This window comes from Plecotus auritus, assembly GCF_963455305.1.
Source record: "Plecotus auritus genome assembly, chromosome: 4".
NCBI lineage: Eukaryota > Metazoa > Chordata > Mammalia > Chiroptera > Vespertilionidae > Plecotus > Plecotus auritus.
Window position 1 is genome coordinate 145,826,102 of NC_137775.1, and position 17,827 is coordinate 145,843,928.

At 37.5% G+C, this 17,827-nt stretch overlaps 1 protein-coding gene and 1 pseudogene across 5 annotated transcripts in view; both read right to left on the reverse strand.

Moving 5' to 3' along the window:
- Positions 1–17,827, reverse strand: part of CDK13 (cyclin dependent kinase 13) — a 122,359-nt gene that overhangs the window by 76,711 nt on the left and 27,821 nt on the right. For all 4 annotated transcript variants that reach the window (XM_080666904.1, XM_080666902.1, XM_080666903.1 and 1 more), the window contains exons 2-5: positions 15,552–16,205; positions 7,843–8,013; positions 6,399–6,538; positions 4,706–4,876 (exon numbers count right to left, since the gene is read on the reverse strand). In XM_080666904.1, coding sequence (XP_080523030.1) covers positions 4,706–4,876; positions 6,399–6,538; positions 7,843–8,013; positions 15,552–16,205 — 1,136 coding nt within the window. The remainder of the gene's footprint in view (positions 1–4,705; positions 4,877–6,398; positions 6,539–7,842; positions 8,014–15,551; positions 16,206–17,827) is intronic.
- Positions 304–1,539, reverse strand: LOC308245965 (dnaJ homolog subfamily C member 9-like; annotated as a pseudogene). Its single transcript has 2 exons — positions 1,502–1,539; positions 304–859 (listed from the first exon to the last, which is right to left on the reverse strand). The product of its transcript is annotated as a dnaJ homolog subfamily C member 9-like (transcript).

Here is a 17,827-nt window from a genome sequence, read left to right on the forward strand (position 1 = left end):
CCGATCACCATCAAATTCCTTCATAGGAGGACTTCACAGAATGTCAGGGGATTTCTAGGATATACTAAGATGTGTTTACCATACTCAATTTGAATAATTTAGACAGGAAAGACAACTGTTCTCGTGGGTTGAATTGACTTTTGTCTTTAAATCTGGACTATACCTTGCCTACTTAAGGACTTTTGAAGAGAAAACTCCATTATTTCTTCTCATTCTTGAGTACTCTGCTTCCATCTGAGACAGAAAATTGTACATTTTCTTTTGACCAACCTTCTCTCTCTCTCTCTTTCGAATGCTCTCAAGTTAATCTTCTTTTTCAAGTCCCAACTCCTTCCTGCTCAATTCTGCTTCTTTAGCCAATTCCTGAGCCATCCTTTTCCTAGCATTCATCTTTTGCTTCAATTCTCTGAGAAAGGCATTACAGGATGGGACCACACCAGCATCAACAGCTTGCTGAATAATGTTCCTTATCCTGGTTCCTCTGTATATTGCACATATAACACGGACTCCAAGGCCTGATCCATGTCCCCACTGAAGTCCAGATAGGCCTATTTAATATCAGCCAGCTCTTCTTTGTCTTCTTGAAAGCTTGAATGTCTTATAGAGATATTGTTTTTAAAGAGTAACCTCCAATATATCTCCCAGTCCTAATCTTGGTTGAGCACACATCAGAAACCTCATCCACTCTCCCTGCTTGTCATACACGGCTCTCTGCCACTCAGAATGCAATACTTTCCCAAGAATCTGGAAGTTGCAGCTGGCATCCTCCTTGTTGTCATCATCCACCTGGTCTAGGTGCAATTGCAAGGACACCTTGTGGTAGCCGTGTGGGACCGTGCATCTCAGGGCACACCCGACACTGGGTAAAGGTAGGTGATGGCGAACACTTCCTTATACAGCTAGTTTAACCAATCAATCACAGCTAGTAAGATGTGACTGGAGCTTTTTACTCTTCTTGAAACTTTTACAATTAATAATTAGAGACTACTTCTAAACTTTCAGAAAAAAATTCTTTTTTAACTTCTGGGTCAGCACCACTCCTGATATCTTATCTCCACATAAATTTCATTAGAGGACTAAAACTAAAATATTAATTTCTCCCAAACCTCCATCCTCTCTGCTTAATTATAAATAATTATTATTATATTATCAATCTATTTCTGCCCTCACGATGTACCAACAAGCTATAACAGCAAATTTTACTGTGTACTTACTATGTGCAATATTCTAGGATAAGTGTTTCTTATGCATTATTTCATTTAATATAACAAATCTATGAGCTAGGTACTATTACACCATTTCCAGATGAGGAAAACAGTATGTAATGATGGAAAAAGCAAGGATTCAAACTATATTCTTAACCACTACATGTAATTCCCATTACTATTACCTTATTACATCTGCCTCAAAAGAACATTATTTCTTATTCACCTATTTAGGAAATATTGGCAGGGGAAAGCCCCACCTCCACCCCTTTCTATTTCCACTACACCCTCCCTACTTTGCCACAGATTCCTTTTCCTTTAAAGTCTTTGCCATAGGTTATCTCCTGGTAGACACCTATATATTCTGATTTCTCTATGTTCTATAAATTCTGAATTTCAACACATGATACTAACTCTATGTTTCCTTGTGACCCAGAAAAGGAAGTCATTTTTCCCCCTGAAAAGGATTATTTGCTATAGTTCACTGAATATAACTAAAGCACCTTCCTATATCTTTTCCTGATTATGCAAAATTCACAATCATGATAGGTTCATTTGGTTAATCTGGAACAGACTACACTCTGTTTTATAAATACTTTTCTCCTCAATTCAACTCAACATTTACTGAGTACTAACATAAGAAACACATGGAAAAGAAGGAAACCAGATGGCTAGACAGTTTTTCTGTAAGTCACTCAAAATATCAACATTCCTACTATGTAAAAAACATTTAACATCTGTGCTAGCCAGTTTGACTCAGTGGATAGAGCATCGGCCCAAGGACTGAAGGATCCCGGGTTCAATTCCAGTCAACAGCAGGTAACTCAGTTGCAGCAGGCTCTATCTCTGGCCCTAGTCAGGGCATGTGCTGGAGGGAGGCAACCAATCAATCGATGTTTCTCTCTCTCTGTCTCTCCCCATCCCTTCCACTCTCTCTAAAAATCAATGGAAAAATATCCTCCGGTGAGGATTAACAACAACAACAAAAAACCATATTTAACACCAAGAAAAACATTAATATACTAATAAAAATGGGCAAAAGACATAAACAAGTATTATATGGGTAAAGAAATTATATGGGGGCACAAGAAATCATCAATATCCATAGCAATAAGAAATAATTATTAAAAAGATAAAATCCAGCACAAGAAATCATCAATCTCCATAGTAATAAGAAATAATTATTAAAAAGATAAAATACAATTTTTTATCTATCAAATTGCTAAAGGTCAAATAAAATTACTATAAATGCTAGTTCAAATACACGATAAGCACTGTACTATTTTTTTTTTTTAAAGAAGGTAAAGTTAATGTTTTAGTTTCTTGGCATAGATTTAAGGTCAAGCACCATTTTTGGTCCTAACCTACTTCTACAGCTTCATTTTCTACAGATCTACCACTTCCCCCAACAGTTATGCCTCTCAATTCACACAATATTTTCATCATAACATGGAATTTTTTTTCTATGTTTTTATTGATTTCAAAGAGAGGAAGGGAGAGGGAAAGGAGAGAAGCATCAGTGATAAGAGAGAATCATGGATAGGCTGCCTCTTGCACATACACTATTAGGGATCAAGCCCACAACCTGAGTATGTGCCCTGACTGGGAATCGAACCATGACCTCCTGTTCATAGGTCGATGCTCAACCACTGAGCCACACTGGCCAGGGTAGAACATGGAATTATTGAAAGCTAGTTGGGATTTTTTTGTGTGTGTCTTAAATAATTTTATTGCAATCTAATTGACATACTGTACATTCACCCATTTAGAGTGTACAATTCAACTGGTTTTAATGTATTTGCAGTTATGCAACCATCTTCAAATTGAATTTTAGAGCACTGTCATCACCACAAAAAGAGCCTCGTCTCATTAACAGTCAATCTTTACTTACAACCCCCTCTCCAAGTCTGTAGCTAGGGCTCTTAAATTGTGTGTGGAAAGAAAAGCAGAAAATGGAAAGACTGGTCAAGTAAGGCCTTACTAATGAATAAAGCAACATTCAAATTGAGACCTATTGGATGAGAAGTTAGCCTTTTAAATCAGGTGCATGTGTATCTGTGTGTATGTGTGTGCTGGGAGTGCAGATGTTTAAGTCCAGGGAAGCAGCATGTTTAAGGTAGAGAAGTGCGATGGCGTATGTAACAATTCAAAAGGCCAATGTAACTAAAGTTTGGTGAACAATCAGAAAAATGGCAAAGATGGGATTGAAGAAATGGGCAGGCAGTGTGGCCCCACAGATCAAAGAAACAGGAGGTTCAAGGTATAATGGAGGAAAAGCAAGTATTAATTTGATTATAGTACTAGGGTAATAAAAAACATTTCCACATAACCCTCAGATATAAAATTTTAATTAAATTTTAGGGAGAGAGAATATGTGTGGTTGAGGACAGAAGGAAGCTAAGACCATGTTCAATCAGAACGTGCCCACTTAAATCTCTTTAATGCTAGAGTTAGGGTTTTTGTTTTTTTAATATATTTTTATTGATTTCAGAGAAGAAGGGAGAGGGGGAGAGATAAAAACATCAATGGTGCCCTAACTGGTTTGGCTCAGTGGATAGAGCGTCGGCCTGTGGACTGAAGGGTCCCAGGTTCGATTCCGGACAAGGGCATGTACCTTGGTTGCGGGCACATCCCCAGTAGGGGGTGTGCAGGAGGCAGCTGATCGATGTTTTTCTCTCATCGATGTTTCTAGCTCTCTATCCCTCTCCCTTCCTCTCTGTAAAAATCAATAAAATATATATTTAAAAAACAACAACACATCAATGGTGAGAGAGAATCATTGATTAGCTGCCTCCTGCACAACCCCTACTGGGGATTGAGCCCGCAACCCATGCATGTGCTCTTGACAGGAATCGAACCTGGGACCCTTTAGGCTCCAGGCCGATGCTCTATCCACTGAGCCAAACCAGCTAGGGCTGCTAGAATCAGTTTGCAAAAAAATTCTGCTTTTCAAAAACCACAGATTATAAAGGAGGTAGCACTGGCTCCAAAATCTTACTCTGAAGATCTAAAAGCTATTGGCAGTAGAGCTTTTCTTTCACCCATCATGTTCCCTAATGATAATTACTTTAATAAATACACTAATTTCTTTTCAGCTTTTCTGCTAAAAGCCAACCATGTACCAGGTACAGTTTATTCAATGCAATTTCAGGTAAGATTTTTGATCCCACACTTTTAGAATTAATATATAAACCTACCATAAATTTCCTTGTATGTTAAGACATTATAACATTAAAAATGTAAGGTATAAATATTCTACTACTACCATAAATTGTTTCTCAATCACACTGATGCTCAAAAACCAAATACTACTAGTGAATACTTTATGTGTGATACTGGTAAATGTGCTTTGATGTCTACTTGGGTGACTCAAAAACCACTAAAGTAAATAAACTCTTCAATTCAACTACATTTACTTAAGAGGTCAACACCTATAACAAAATCTGCAAGATAGCTTAATCCTGAATACACAGAATGGTCCTGTAAATATGCACACATACCTTTATCCTTCTTAAAATCCAAAGCATCTTCTTTATCGGTAACTATCTCCTTCATATTGATAATACTCTGATGAGTAAGCTGCCGAAGAATTTTAATTTCTCGAATTGCTGTAATCGGAAAGCCTTCCTTTTCATTATCTAGACGTACTTTTTTTAAGGCAACCATTTCTCCTATTAGAAAATTAAATAAAATCAAGTTACTAGCTGACAAAAACCACATGACATTTTTCTTAATTTTAAATTTATTTTAATTCATAATATTTGTTCCTACCTCTTCAAATTATAACCCCAAAAATATTAGTTTCCAACATACCACATTATAATTTGATAGTTTAAGGAATTAGATCTCTGGCTAAATAACTTATGAGATATTTATCCAAGATGTGGAATACCATACAACTGTATAAAAATATAGGGTAGGTGCATATGTATTGTTATTTTATGCTCTCCAAGATAAATGAAAAAAGCATGATGAGAAAGATTACATTACACTGCCATTTTTGAAAAGTAAATAAAGGGAAGATAAATATATACAATAAGCTTATATATGCATAAAATCCCTCTGAACATAAAATTCTGTAGATTGCACAGGTGAGAAATGCTAAGACATATTAACTTGCCTAAAGTTGTCCAATTATCCAGTAGTGAAAGTGGGATTCAAAATCTGGTTTAGCTGTCTCAAAATTTGCTCTTCCCACTGCTCTAATAGCCTAATAATTTACACATATTTGTGTCAAATAAAACCTAAATAATAAGTAAAATACACACATGCATCTATACAAATTCTATTATAAGAAAATATTCATCACTGTAATAAAGGTTTGTTCATTCTACTTTGGAGAAAAAAAGAATTCTGTATTTACAAATTTTTTTAAAAAAAAATGTTTTTACCTTTAGTAATTAAAATGTATTTGACTCTTTTATAGGGAATTCTAAAATGTGGGATAACTCCTTGTTTTACTAAACAGCTTTAAAGGTTATAATTTAATCTCTTTTTGATAAAGCAGAATCATCATTATCAATATTATTACTCTATGCTGTAAATGCCTTCAGGAAGTTCTAAGTATAAGGTAGTCCGCCCCGTATTAAATGCCCTGAAATAGCTATGCTACTTTAATCTATTGGTTATTTCAACAAGGAATTACAAGATTATACTCTGGCTCAGAGCATTACTTTGTAAAATATACAGCCTCTGACAGTTACATTTTCCTCTTCTGTAAGGCCTTTTAAAACTTTCTCTCAGGTTCCTGATTATGTTCTGAAAGATTCAGCTGCTAAATCTGGCCTCCAAATAAAGGGTAATTTCTACAGAAGAAAAAAAACATAATTTTGGCCAAAATAAGTGTTGTATAAGGCTTACTACAACAGGTTTATTACTAAGTCTAGTAACATCAATATACTTTTTTTCCTCTGATTACTGACAACGTAAGAATTTATTCACCATAAAAAAAAGAAACCTAAATCCCAGCATACTACATATTATAAATACTAAACACTTTTAGAAAGTATAAATAATTGCACACCCACTTACATATACTCAATTCTTACATAAGTACATATATAAAACAAGATGAAACAAAAACATAATAAAAATTTAACTGTTTTCCTAAAAATTGCTGGTTAGTTATTCATTAGAAAAGAAACACAAATACATTCCACAGTCCTAAAGATCCACAGCATTTGGCATTCTTACCAGTGTCTTTATCCCTGGCCTTGTAAACTTGTCCATAGGTTCCTTCTCCAATAATTCCAATGATATCAAATTTATCCACGCATCGTTTTCCCCAGTCAATATCTTTTTCTTTGATTTCACCATAGCGAGGCCCACATATTCTATCAAATATAGTTCTGAAGTTTTTATATACAATCAAGCAAACTGAATAAACTGTTAAATACTCAATCTCCTCCCACCACCTAATCCTACATCCTTTATTTCCCCATACCCTTCCACATTTGAATACAAGTAACTCTGGGATTTGGTACTGTAAAGTATCATGAAAGTCAAGGTATCAATCTCCACACTGACTCTTCTTTTGTACAATAGCACTTAAACTGAGGAAGAAAAGAAGTAAAGCTTGTATGAAAGATTTTCAGAAATAAAACCTCATTTTGCAGTGAGTGGATAAAACCAACATTAGTATGAAGAGTCAAAGTTAAGTTCTCTAACCAACCTCCAGAAAGTTTTCTTTTTCATTCATTGACTATACATCTGCTTTGAAAACACAGAATTTTGATAATGAGCATTACCAAAAATCTAACTATGTCTCACTGACGAATTTAGACTCATGATAGATAAAATTATCTTGAAAATGGGAACACCAGAAAGACTTGTCTGATAGTACACAAGTATTAATAAAATCAGTGCTCAGGAATCCACACTGTGTGTGTGTGTGTGTGTGTGTGTGTGTGTGTGTGTGAGAGAGAGAGAAAGAGAGAGAGAGAGAGAGAGAGAGAGAGAGAGAGAGAGAGAGGAGGAGGAGAGATATTTGACGTTCAAAAAAAAATATGTAGTTTTGTAGTACTTTAATATTTTGTAGTAATAGAAAGTCATATAATGGGATAAAGCTATTAATACTCAAAGAAAGACTATTTTAAAACTTTTCTAGCTTTCTGCTCCATACTAGAAAAATCATCTCATATTCTTATAATAGGTGCTACCTGAACAGCAATGCTTACATTGGATGTAACTCAAACTCTTACACTTTCTATTGGTTAAGTTAAAAAAAAGAGAGATCAACATTCTCCCCGTTTAACTGATGCAGCCAAGGAAAGACCAGCAGCTTGTCCATTACTAATTTTGTTTGGGATTACTTAATGCTGACTGCCACCTTGTCCAATTTCAGTGTTTCTGTTATTTAAATATCTTCATTATAAAAGTTATCTTTAACACATACAATAACCCCCAAAATCAATACATTACAAACTGTGAGAGAAAATTTAATTTAATTTTATTAGTCGTTTTGAATAGGTATGCAGGCAACTATGAAATTTTCAAAACTCTAATAAGAGTTTATTCAGATATTTAAGTCGAACAAATAAATACACTTTTTTATTATTTCAAATCTTAATTTTGTGTTTTATAATGATCCAGAATCACCTCTGGTCAATTTAAGAGCAGGTAGAAAGCAAGCACATACTTAGGCCTCCTTTTACTATGTAACTGTGTTGCTGTTTTCTTTTCCTCTGGACTCTTTGAGAGATCATCTCCTCCTGGTAGCTCAGGGGGCAGTGGTAAATCAGCAAGTAGACATCGTAATTTCTTTTCTACTTCTTTTTTAACTGCTTTTACAGAAATATTTCCTCGTAAGCTAAGAAAGAAAGGAGTCAGACAAAAATAAACAAAAAACACAAACCAACAAAACTTTATTTCATTGAGAAATAAAAATGCAGCCATGTCTTACATTTAAGTAGCATACAATGGCAAAATACTGAACTAAGTTTCTTATTTTCCAGATAAAATATTATACCATATTCAAATGCAAATTTAAAATTAGGTGGTAAAAACGATGTAGAATTTCATAACTAAGGAAATTTGAACAAAGTATAGATTATCAATATTGGCTCATTAATTTTAACCAATGTACCATACTAATGTTGTTTATAATGAGGAAACTGAGTGCAGGGTACATGGGGGACTCTAATTTTTCTGTAAAAATCTGTGTATTTTTAAAAATAATATATTATTACTATAAGGCTATATTAGAACAAAAAGTAAACTGTTTTACAAGAAAATTAATTAATTTTGTAATGGCATTTGGTTTTATTCCAGTGAAGAAACAAAAGTTGTTTTGTTGTAAGAAATAAATAAAACTACAAGCTATTATTCACCTTGCCCATTTAAATAACCACAAACAACTAATTTAGCTTCATCCCTTTTCAGGTTAACTTTTTTAAAATCAAACATTGATTCTTTTAAAACTTTTTAAGGCTCTAGCTTACTAGAATTGCTGGTGAAAATTTTAGCTTAGTTATTAGTTTTGTACTTTTTATGAATGCATAAAGAGCTCTGATTTTTAAAGTACTATATCTTACTTGGTAACTCATTATTTTAAACCTCTCAGATATTACAAAATCTTTAACCTAATAATATGGCATGTTGAAAGAGAATCTTAAATTGATAATAAAATTGGACTTAATAGACTTTCATAGCAGATATGAGTTCCATAATGAGAAAGTGTAGTGAAACTACACTGCTGTAATCAGAAATTACTAAGAAGTTATCAAAACATATGATTTAATTTCTTACAACAAAACTTTTATTAATTTTTAAAATTAATATTGTATAAAAAATTGATCCTTTTCTTCATAATCCTGTTACTCACCAGAAGGTTCTTTAACAGAAAAAAACATGCTCAAAAGAAAACTGTTTTGTAGTTTTATTTGATTTTATTTGTTTGTTTGTTTTAAAGTAATGGTATCAGAGCCTATTCTTCAATTTTACTGTCTCCTATTACAGATTGTATACCTCTATGTGCTAGGTATTACATAAGGCACTGGAGATTTAACAACAAAAATAATAACAATTAAGACACAGTTCCTCTCAGAAAAGAGCTTACAGTTTTTTTAGAACACAGTCAGGTAAGCAACAGGATAAATACTACACAAATGGATTCCCAGAGTAATGTGGTATCTAACGGGTATTTTATTCAGGATTGAAATACAATAAAAGCTTCTTTCTAGAAAAGGGAAAATTTGTACTCTGTCTGAAAATAAGCTTATTTATTTAGAAGACTAAGTTGCTAACTTGTAATTAGGCTTTAATAAAAAATTCTCATTTATCTGAGGATTCAAATCAACATTTTTTGGGGAAAGACTAAACTAAAAGTCTTAACTTTACTTATAACTTAAAATTTAAAAGACTGCCTATATTCCAATATGTCATTATATGAACTATTTAGTTCAGCAAGATTCACAGATTTAAGAGAAATGAAATACTGTCTTTGAAGAACATTATATAATTAAAAAAACATTGTATCTTCACTGAATACCTGCAATAACCTATTTGGAAATGTGATTTTTTAAAAGTTTCCATACACTACAGCAATAAAAATAAAATGCATTAACAAAAAATGTACAAGACCTAAAGAAGAAAATTAAAACATATGACTGATGAAAATAAATTTGACTGAAAAGAAACAATGTTTTTGTATGGAAATTATAATACTGTCAGTCTCCAAATTAATCTATTACATTTAATAGAGTCCCAAACAAAACCAAAGGAATAGTCTTTTTAAAAAATATATTTTTTTATTGATTTCAGAGAGGATGGGAGAGGGAGAGAAACATCAATGATGAGAATCATTGATTGGCTGCCTCCTATATGCCTCCTACTGGGGATCGAGCCAGAAACCTGGGAATGCGTCTTGCCCCGAATCAAATAGTGACCTCTTGGTTCATAGGTTGGGGCTCATCCACTGAGCCACACCAGCCAGGCAGGAATAGTCTTTAAAATAAAACTTGACAAGCTGACTGAATAGAAAATCTGTCTAAGAATAAAAGCAAAAAACTGCCAAGAAATTTCTGAAAAATAATAATAAAGTGAAATTTGCCCTGTAAGTCACCTATCCAAAAAAAATCTCCAATCAGAAGCCAAAGGCTTGAAGTCAAAGAATATGTATTACTTTCTATACAATGTTTTGTAAAAGACTATCAACTATCGAAAGGTTTACAGAAACATTCAGATTGCAGGCTTCTTAAAAAACAAAAACACTCTAACAACAATGGGCCTAAATTCATGTACAGCATCACTGAAGCTGAAGATGAATAGCAGGGCTGTTCATTAATGAGTAATTTATTCCATCTCTTCACTTTCACATTATCCCTACCCATATAATAGAAATTTGAGTTTGAGAGCCAATATGCCATGTACCTAAAGTTAAAGCAAAAGATATTGGTAAAGAAATAATAAAATATGATAATAAAAGAGAGTCCTAAACACAGATAACTATAAGAATTTTTATATATGGCACCACAAATCAATGAGATGGAGTATTCAATAAATGTTACTAATTGGATTTATTAGTCCACAGGGTGGTATTGGGGAGACATATCTTCTTTCTTAATTTAAAAACTAAAGACAAATAACTGTAAGATGTACATCAACCTTTTTATGTACTCAGAAGTTTTAAAGGAAAAAGAACAGATCTGACTACAATTTTTAAAATGGAAAACATCAATGTAGCCAAGAACAAAACAAATAAATCTCAAAGGCAATCAACAGACTGAGGCAAAGGTCAAGATTCCTAACATAAGGAGTACCTACAAATCAATCAGAAAAAGGAAAACAATCTTGAGAAGCTAGCATAAGATATAAACAAGCAATTCACTGGAAAAAATAAATAGCCAATAAATATTCAAAAAGATGCTATGTCTCAATAATCAGCAAAATGCAAAATTAAATCATTACATATTTTAAAGATTATCAAAAATGGCAATCTGTTGAAGTAATTTCATACATTTGGGTACATAAATTGGTACATAGTTTTATTGAAATACAATTTGGCAATTTCTATCAATTCTTTTTTTTCCCCAACTATCCTAAAAATAGCTCACATGTACATGAAATATTAATATAAGGTGAGTTTAATAGCAAACAAATATGAATCTAAGTATCCATTAGTCAACAGCAGAACAGTTAATAAGAGCATGATGCATCCATTCCTGTAAGTAGGAATACTGAACCTAACCTAAAAGACTCACTAGGAAACAAGGAAGACTCACTCAAAAATCAATGGCTGCCCTAGCCGGTTTGGTTCAGTGGATAGAGCATCAGCCTGCGGACCAAAGGGTCCCTGGTTGATTCTGGTCAAGGGTATGTACCCCGGGTGCAGGCTTCTCCCCCCTTACCCCCAAGGGCCCTGATCGGGGGGCGTGCAGGAGGCAACCAATCACTGTATTACTCTCATATGGATGAAGTTTCTCTCTGTCTTTCCCTCTCTCTTCCACTCCCTCTAAAAATTAATGGAAAAATATCCTCAGGTGAGGATTAATTAAAACAAAGCAAACAACAACAACAAAATAAGATCAAGTTAAAAGGACAAAGGAGTCAGCTTTAAAAAGTCCCCACAGGCCAAATTTCCGACACTTGGAGCATCAAAAGGAAGAGTGGAGCATCAAAAGGAAGAGTGACTATAATTGGTCTTGCATCAACCTTTGACCACACATGTTAGTAGTAGTACTTAGGAGTCTTAAGAAACATCTATGCCCTGGCCGCTGAGGCTCAGCTGGCTGGAGCATTGTCCCAGGTTGAGAGTGCAATCCCTGGTCAGGGTGCATATAGGAGGCAACTGATCGATAATTTTCTCTCACATTGATGTTTCTTTCTCTCTCACTCTCCCTATAAAATCAATGAAAACATATCCTCAAGTGAGGACTAAAAAGAAGAAACTTATATATCCATGAAACATACAAACACATTCAAAGAAATAAAAGCAGGACACAACAAAGAGAAAAACAGAAAAGGTAGATCAAAAGAAATTTTTTAATGACCAAGTATGAAATGTGTCACCATCTCATTAAAAATAGATGCACAGAGAATATCCTCCTTGAGCATTCACATGGGTATGTCCTGAGTTCTTGAAAGTATCACCAGTAGAAGTTTACCCCTAAAGCATGTATGAAGAATAAAGTAGAGAACAAGTCTCACTGGCCCAGAATCACTGTATTCTCAGGTACCGATAAGTGACTCAAATCTGCACTCATTGTGCTGAAAAGCCCATTCCAGCACTCATGAAAATTCGAAATCACTATTATGAACCTTCAATGCTCCTAGATAACAGTCAAATCTGGAATTACCACAATTATAGTAGTATAATGGAATAACACCAAATTAAGTTGAATAGGATATCTTGGTAACATTTTTTATTGTAAGAAAAAAAGAGCCTCAGAAGGCATGAGACAGGAAAATTTTTTTTAAGTTATAAAATTTTCATAATGCTAACCAAAGTGAGCACTTGAAAGAACTGCCCACATGGCGTTTTTATCTGCTTGTTTTGGCAGAATTCTTTCAGCTAGGAAAATTGTCCATATAGTTGCTTCTCAATAGAAAGTAAGAAGGAAAACAGCTCTAATTTCTTCATAAAAATAAAAATTGAAAAAATTAAGTGGTATATAGGCAGATATAATACAATAGCATAATGCATCTATCCTAGCATACATTTAAGAAATTTACACATACTCTTACCTTCAACCTCTTAAAAATAAAATGTTTCAAAATAAAAAGCAAGCCACATCCCCAATATTCATAATAGAAATCTGTAAAGCCGAAACCGGTTTGGCTCAGTGGATAGAGCCTGCGGACTTAAAGGTCCCGGGTTCGATTCCGGTCAAGGGCATGTACCTTGGTTGCGGGCACATCCCCAGTGGGAGGTGTGCAGGAGGCAGCTGATCGATGTTTCTCTCTCATCGATGTTTCTAGCTCTCTATCCCTCTCCCTTCCTCTCTGTGAAATATCAATAAAATAAAAAAAAAAAAAAAAAGAAATCTGTAAATATATTAAAGAGAAGCATAACCACATTATGGGTTTTCTGTAATCCTATCTAATAAAGAGGGAATATGCTAATTGACCATCACTCCATCACAAAGATGGCTACACCCACAGCTGAGGCCAAGTTCCATAAGGAGCCTTAACGAGCAATCAGCAGGGACCTGAGGCTACGCCCTCCCCCGCTCCCGTGGGGCTTGACAGGGGACCTCAGGCCGTGCCCCCGCACCCAGCAGGGCTTCTCAGGGGACCTCAAGGTGCGCTTCCTGTCCTGGTGCTGGGCTAGGGGACCTCAGGCTGTGCCCCCCCACCTGGCAGGGCTTGATAGGGGACCTCAGGCCACGCCCCCCACCCGGCGGGGCTTGACAGGTGACCTCAAAAGGTGCGCTTCCCATCCTAGTGCTGGGCTAGGGGACCTCAGGCTGCTCCCCCTGCCCCAGCGCCAGGCCGGGGGACCTCAGGCCATGTCCCCCACCAGGCGGGGCTTAACAGGGGACTTCAGGCTGCACCCCCTACCCCAGCACCAGGCCGGGGGACCTCAGACTGCACCCCCTGCCCGGCGAGGCTTGACAGGGGACCTGAGGTTGCGCCCCCCCCTGCCTGGCTGGGCTTGACAGGGGACCTCAGGCCGCACCCCCCACCCGGCAGGCCTTGACAGGGGACCTGAGGCTGCGCCCCCCTGCCTGGCTGGGCTTGACAGGGGACCTCAGGCCGCACCCCCCACCCGGCAGGCCTTGACAGGGGACCTGAGGCTGCGCCCCCCTGCCTGGCTGGGCTTGACAGGGGACCTCAGGCCATGCCCCCCACCCAGCGGGGCTTGACAGGGGACCTCAAGGTGCACCCCCAGTGCTGGGTCAGGGGAACTCAGGCCGCGCCCCCCACCCAGCGGGGCTTGACAGGGGACTTCCCCTGCCAGTGGGGCTTGATGGGGGACCTGAGGCTGCGCGCACCCCCCCACATGGCAGGGCTTGATGGGGAACCTCAGGCCATGCCCCCCACCCAGTGGGGCTTAACGGGGGATCTCAAGGCTTGCCCCCTGCCCGGTGGGGCTTGACAAGGGTAGGACTGGCTGGGTCTGGATCTAGATTCTAGCCCAATGGGGGAGGCCGCCAGGTCTGGGTCTCACGCAATTTTGAGGTGCATGTGGGTGGGCGGGGACTTGACTCTGGGTCCCGTGGTGTGGCCCAGACTCTGACAGGAGGAAGGTTTTCATATAAATTTACTAATTTTCTTTCATCTCTGACACTTCTATTATAAAGGGCAAATAGCAATATTAAATTATTTCCTCTAATCCCCTTTTAATGTGCACGAATTTCGTGCACTGGGCCACTGGTATCCTATGAAAGAGACATCTTGAAAATGCCTAAAGAAAGTTGTCGTTTTTTCATGGTGAAGGGACTGGAGTCCGTGTTAATGAAAACACCTTGGTGGCTGCGGTGGCTGGCAGTGGCTGCAGCAGTGGGGTGATGGGGCTGGCACCTTCCCCTGATCAGCCTGGTCGCCTCCCGCAGAGGGAGGCCAGACTGCGTGTAGGCCCGTAAGCCATCAGTAGGACATCCCCTGAGGGCTCCCAATCTGTGAGAGGGGGCAGGCTGGGCTGAGGGACCCCCACCCTCCGTGCATGAATTTTGTGCACCGGGCCCCTAGTATATAATTAATCCCTAATTGCAAAAAAGTTAAAGTCAAGAAAAACTAAAGGGATAAATTCATAAATCCACCCAAACTGGTAAATTTAAAAGGCCACTAAAGAAACTTAAAAAAACCAAGATACATGCTTTATCACCCAGGACAGACTCTCTCATAAAATGTCCTGTCTCTGATACTATCATCAAGGAATATTAAATCAAAGTATATACCGGCAGTTCTAATTCTCAAACTCAAACTGATATATACATTGTATTCCAAGACAATGGCAAATTTTTCCAGGGAATTCTTAGCATAAGCTATAATTTTGTCATTCTACAATGTGCTTCATTTTAAGACATATATTAGAAAGAAAATTAATCCACATATTTTTTGTAAAGTTTTTTTGGGGGGAATAAATCAAATAATTTCTCACTTCAAACTTACATATTTTTTTCTTTAAACAGTTACTGACCTGCCCTAGCCAGTTTAGCTCAGTGAATAGAGCATCGGCCCACGGACTGAAGGGTCCTGGGTTCGATTCCAGTCAAGGGCACGTACCCTGGCCCTGGTCAGGGTGCATGCAGAAGACAACCAATCGATGTGTCTCTCACATCAACCTCTCAGTCTCTCCCTCTCTCTTCCACTCTCTCTAAAAATCAATGGAAAAATATCCTCGAGTGAGAATTAACAAAAAAATAATAATAATAAGCAGTTATTGACCAAATTTTCTGCACTTACCTATCAGCATCTTTATCTTCAGGCAGCATGGGAGGCAAAGGTAATGGTGGTAATGTAGAGGTCACTAGAGCTACATGTTGTTCCTTCTCCTTGGCTCCTGTGCTTGGTGTAAGTGGTTTGGTTTTCTCTTTAAGAGATACTGGTTCCTCCTTTGTAGCAGCAGATTTACTCTCCTTCCCAACTGCTTTCTTGGCGGTTTTATCTACAATCAAATTATTGTCCACCTTTGTTACCTGAATAAGTGGCTTTGTTTTAGCCTTGTCATTTTTCAAAGTTCCACCACTTGAGGGAGAAGGTGCAGGCTCAATCTTAAGTTTCTTCACATCCTTCACATGGTTTGTTTGTGATGCGCTGGCACCAGTTTCTGTGTTCCCCTTGGTAGGTGTAGAAGTGTTTGAGGCTTTGGCAGCTTTGGCGGCGGCCTCAGCAGCCTTGGCTGCCTCTGCAGCTTTCGCTGCCTCTGCAGCTCTTGCTGCCTCTGCAGCTCGTGCTTTTTTATTCTTGTTCAATTCAGCTGCCAGGCTACTCTTCAGAGTTAGTGTGCTAGGAGAAATGCTAGAATGACGACTTCTGGATCTAGACAATCTGTGCCTACTACGAGATCTTGAATGCCTAGATGAATATGGGCTTCTGCTTCGGGATTTGGCAGACCGTCTGGCGGAAAATAATTAAGATTTAGTCAGTAATTCAGAAATGTTCAGTTAAAATTTATAAAAACTGCTAACTCCAGCCTGTGAAATGAAAGATTTATTTAATTTCAAAATCATAATATAGTTTTTGTGGGAGGATTTTTAAAAAACAAAAAGTGCTTTTAAGTAGAATATTGTCTGGTGATCTGGTGGCTATAGTTTTACTGAAACTAGAGTGAATGTCTTAATCTTGATCTAGCCTACAAATGCTCAAAGGTGAGGTTGGATGAAAACAGATTCTGAGAGAAGAAATACTGTTAAGAATTAGGAGGAAGTCCATCAGGTGCAGCTCAGTGGTTGAGCACTGACCCATGAACCAGGAGGACACGGTTCAATTCCCAGGGCTGTGGGCTCGATCCCCAATGGGGGGCCAGGAAAAAGGCAACTGATCAATGATTCTCTCTCATCACTGATGTTTCTATCTCTCTCTCGCTCCCCCATCCTCTCTGAAATCAATAAAAACATTAAAAAAAAAGAATTAGAAAAAAAAAAAGAAACAACCAATGAATGCATAAATAAGTGGAACAACAACAACAACAAAAAAGAATTAGGGAGGAAAAAGTATGACAAGGCATCACTACTATCTAAGAAAACAGAAGCAGGCAACAAGGATACCAAGGGATAGGAGTAGCAGGGTGACTGATCTTTTACCAGGGAGACAATCTCTACATCTCAAAAGCATCTTCACCCATTAAATTCAGAAGTAGGTCTGTCTACAAGAGTGAAAAAGACAAAACCTGTCATTAGGCAATAAGTAAAAGTTCCTAAATATTGGGAACTACTTAATGACTGTGCAATTCACTTCTCAGAAATTATTGGAGGCCCAGCCTGTTTGGCTCAGCGGTTGAGCATTGACCTATGAACCTGGGGGGTCACAGTTCGATTTCCAGTCAGGGCACATGCCCAGGTTGCAGGCTTGATCCCCAATGTGCAGTGTGCAGGAGGCAGCCAATCAATGATTTTCTCTCATCATTGATGTTTCTATCTCTCTCTCTCCCTTCCTCTCTCTGAAATCAATTACACACACACACACACACACACACACACACACACACACACACACACAAATGAACAAAGGACCTGAATAGATACTTCTCCAAAGAAGATATACTGATGGCCAAAAGACATAAGAAAAAATACTAAATATCACTAGTCATCAAAGAGATGCAAATTAAAACTACAATAAGATATTACCTCACACCTGCCAGGATGGCTATCATCAATAAATCAACAAACATGTGCTGGCTAGAATGTGGACAAAAGGAAACCATCATGCACTGTTAGTGGGAATGCAAACTGGTACAGCCACTGTGGAAAACAATATGGCATTTCCTTAAAAAAAATTAAAAATGGAAGTGCCTTTTGACCCAGTGATCCCACTTCTGGGAACATATCCTAAAAATCCCAAAACACTAATGTGAACGAATATATGCACTCCTGTGTTTGTTGCAGCATTATTTACAACAGCCAAGATCTGGAAACAGCCCAAGTGCCCATCAGTAGATGAGTGGATGAAAAAGCTGTGGTACATTTACACAATGGAATACTATTCAACCATCAAAAAGAATAAACTCTTATGCTTTCTGA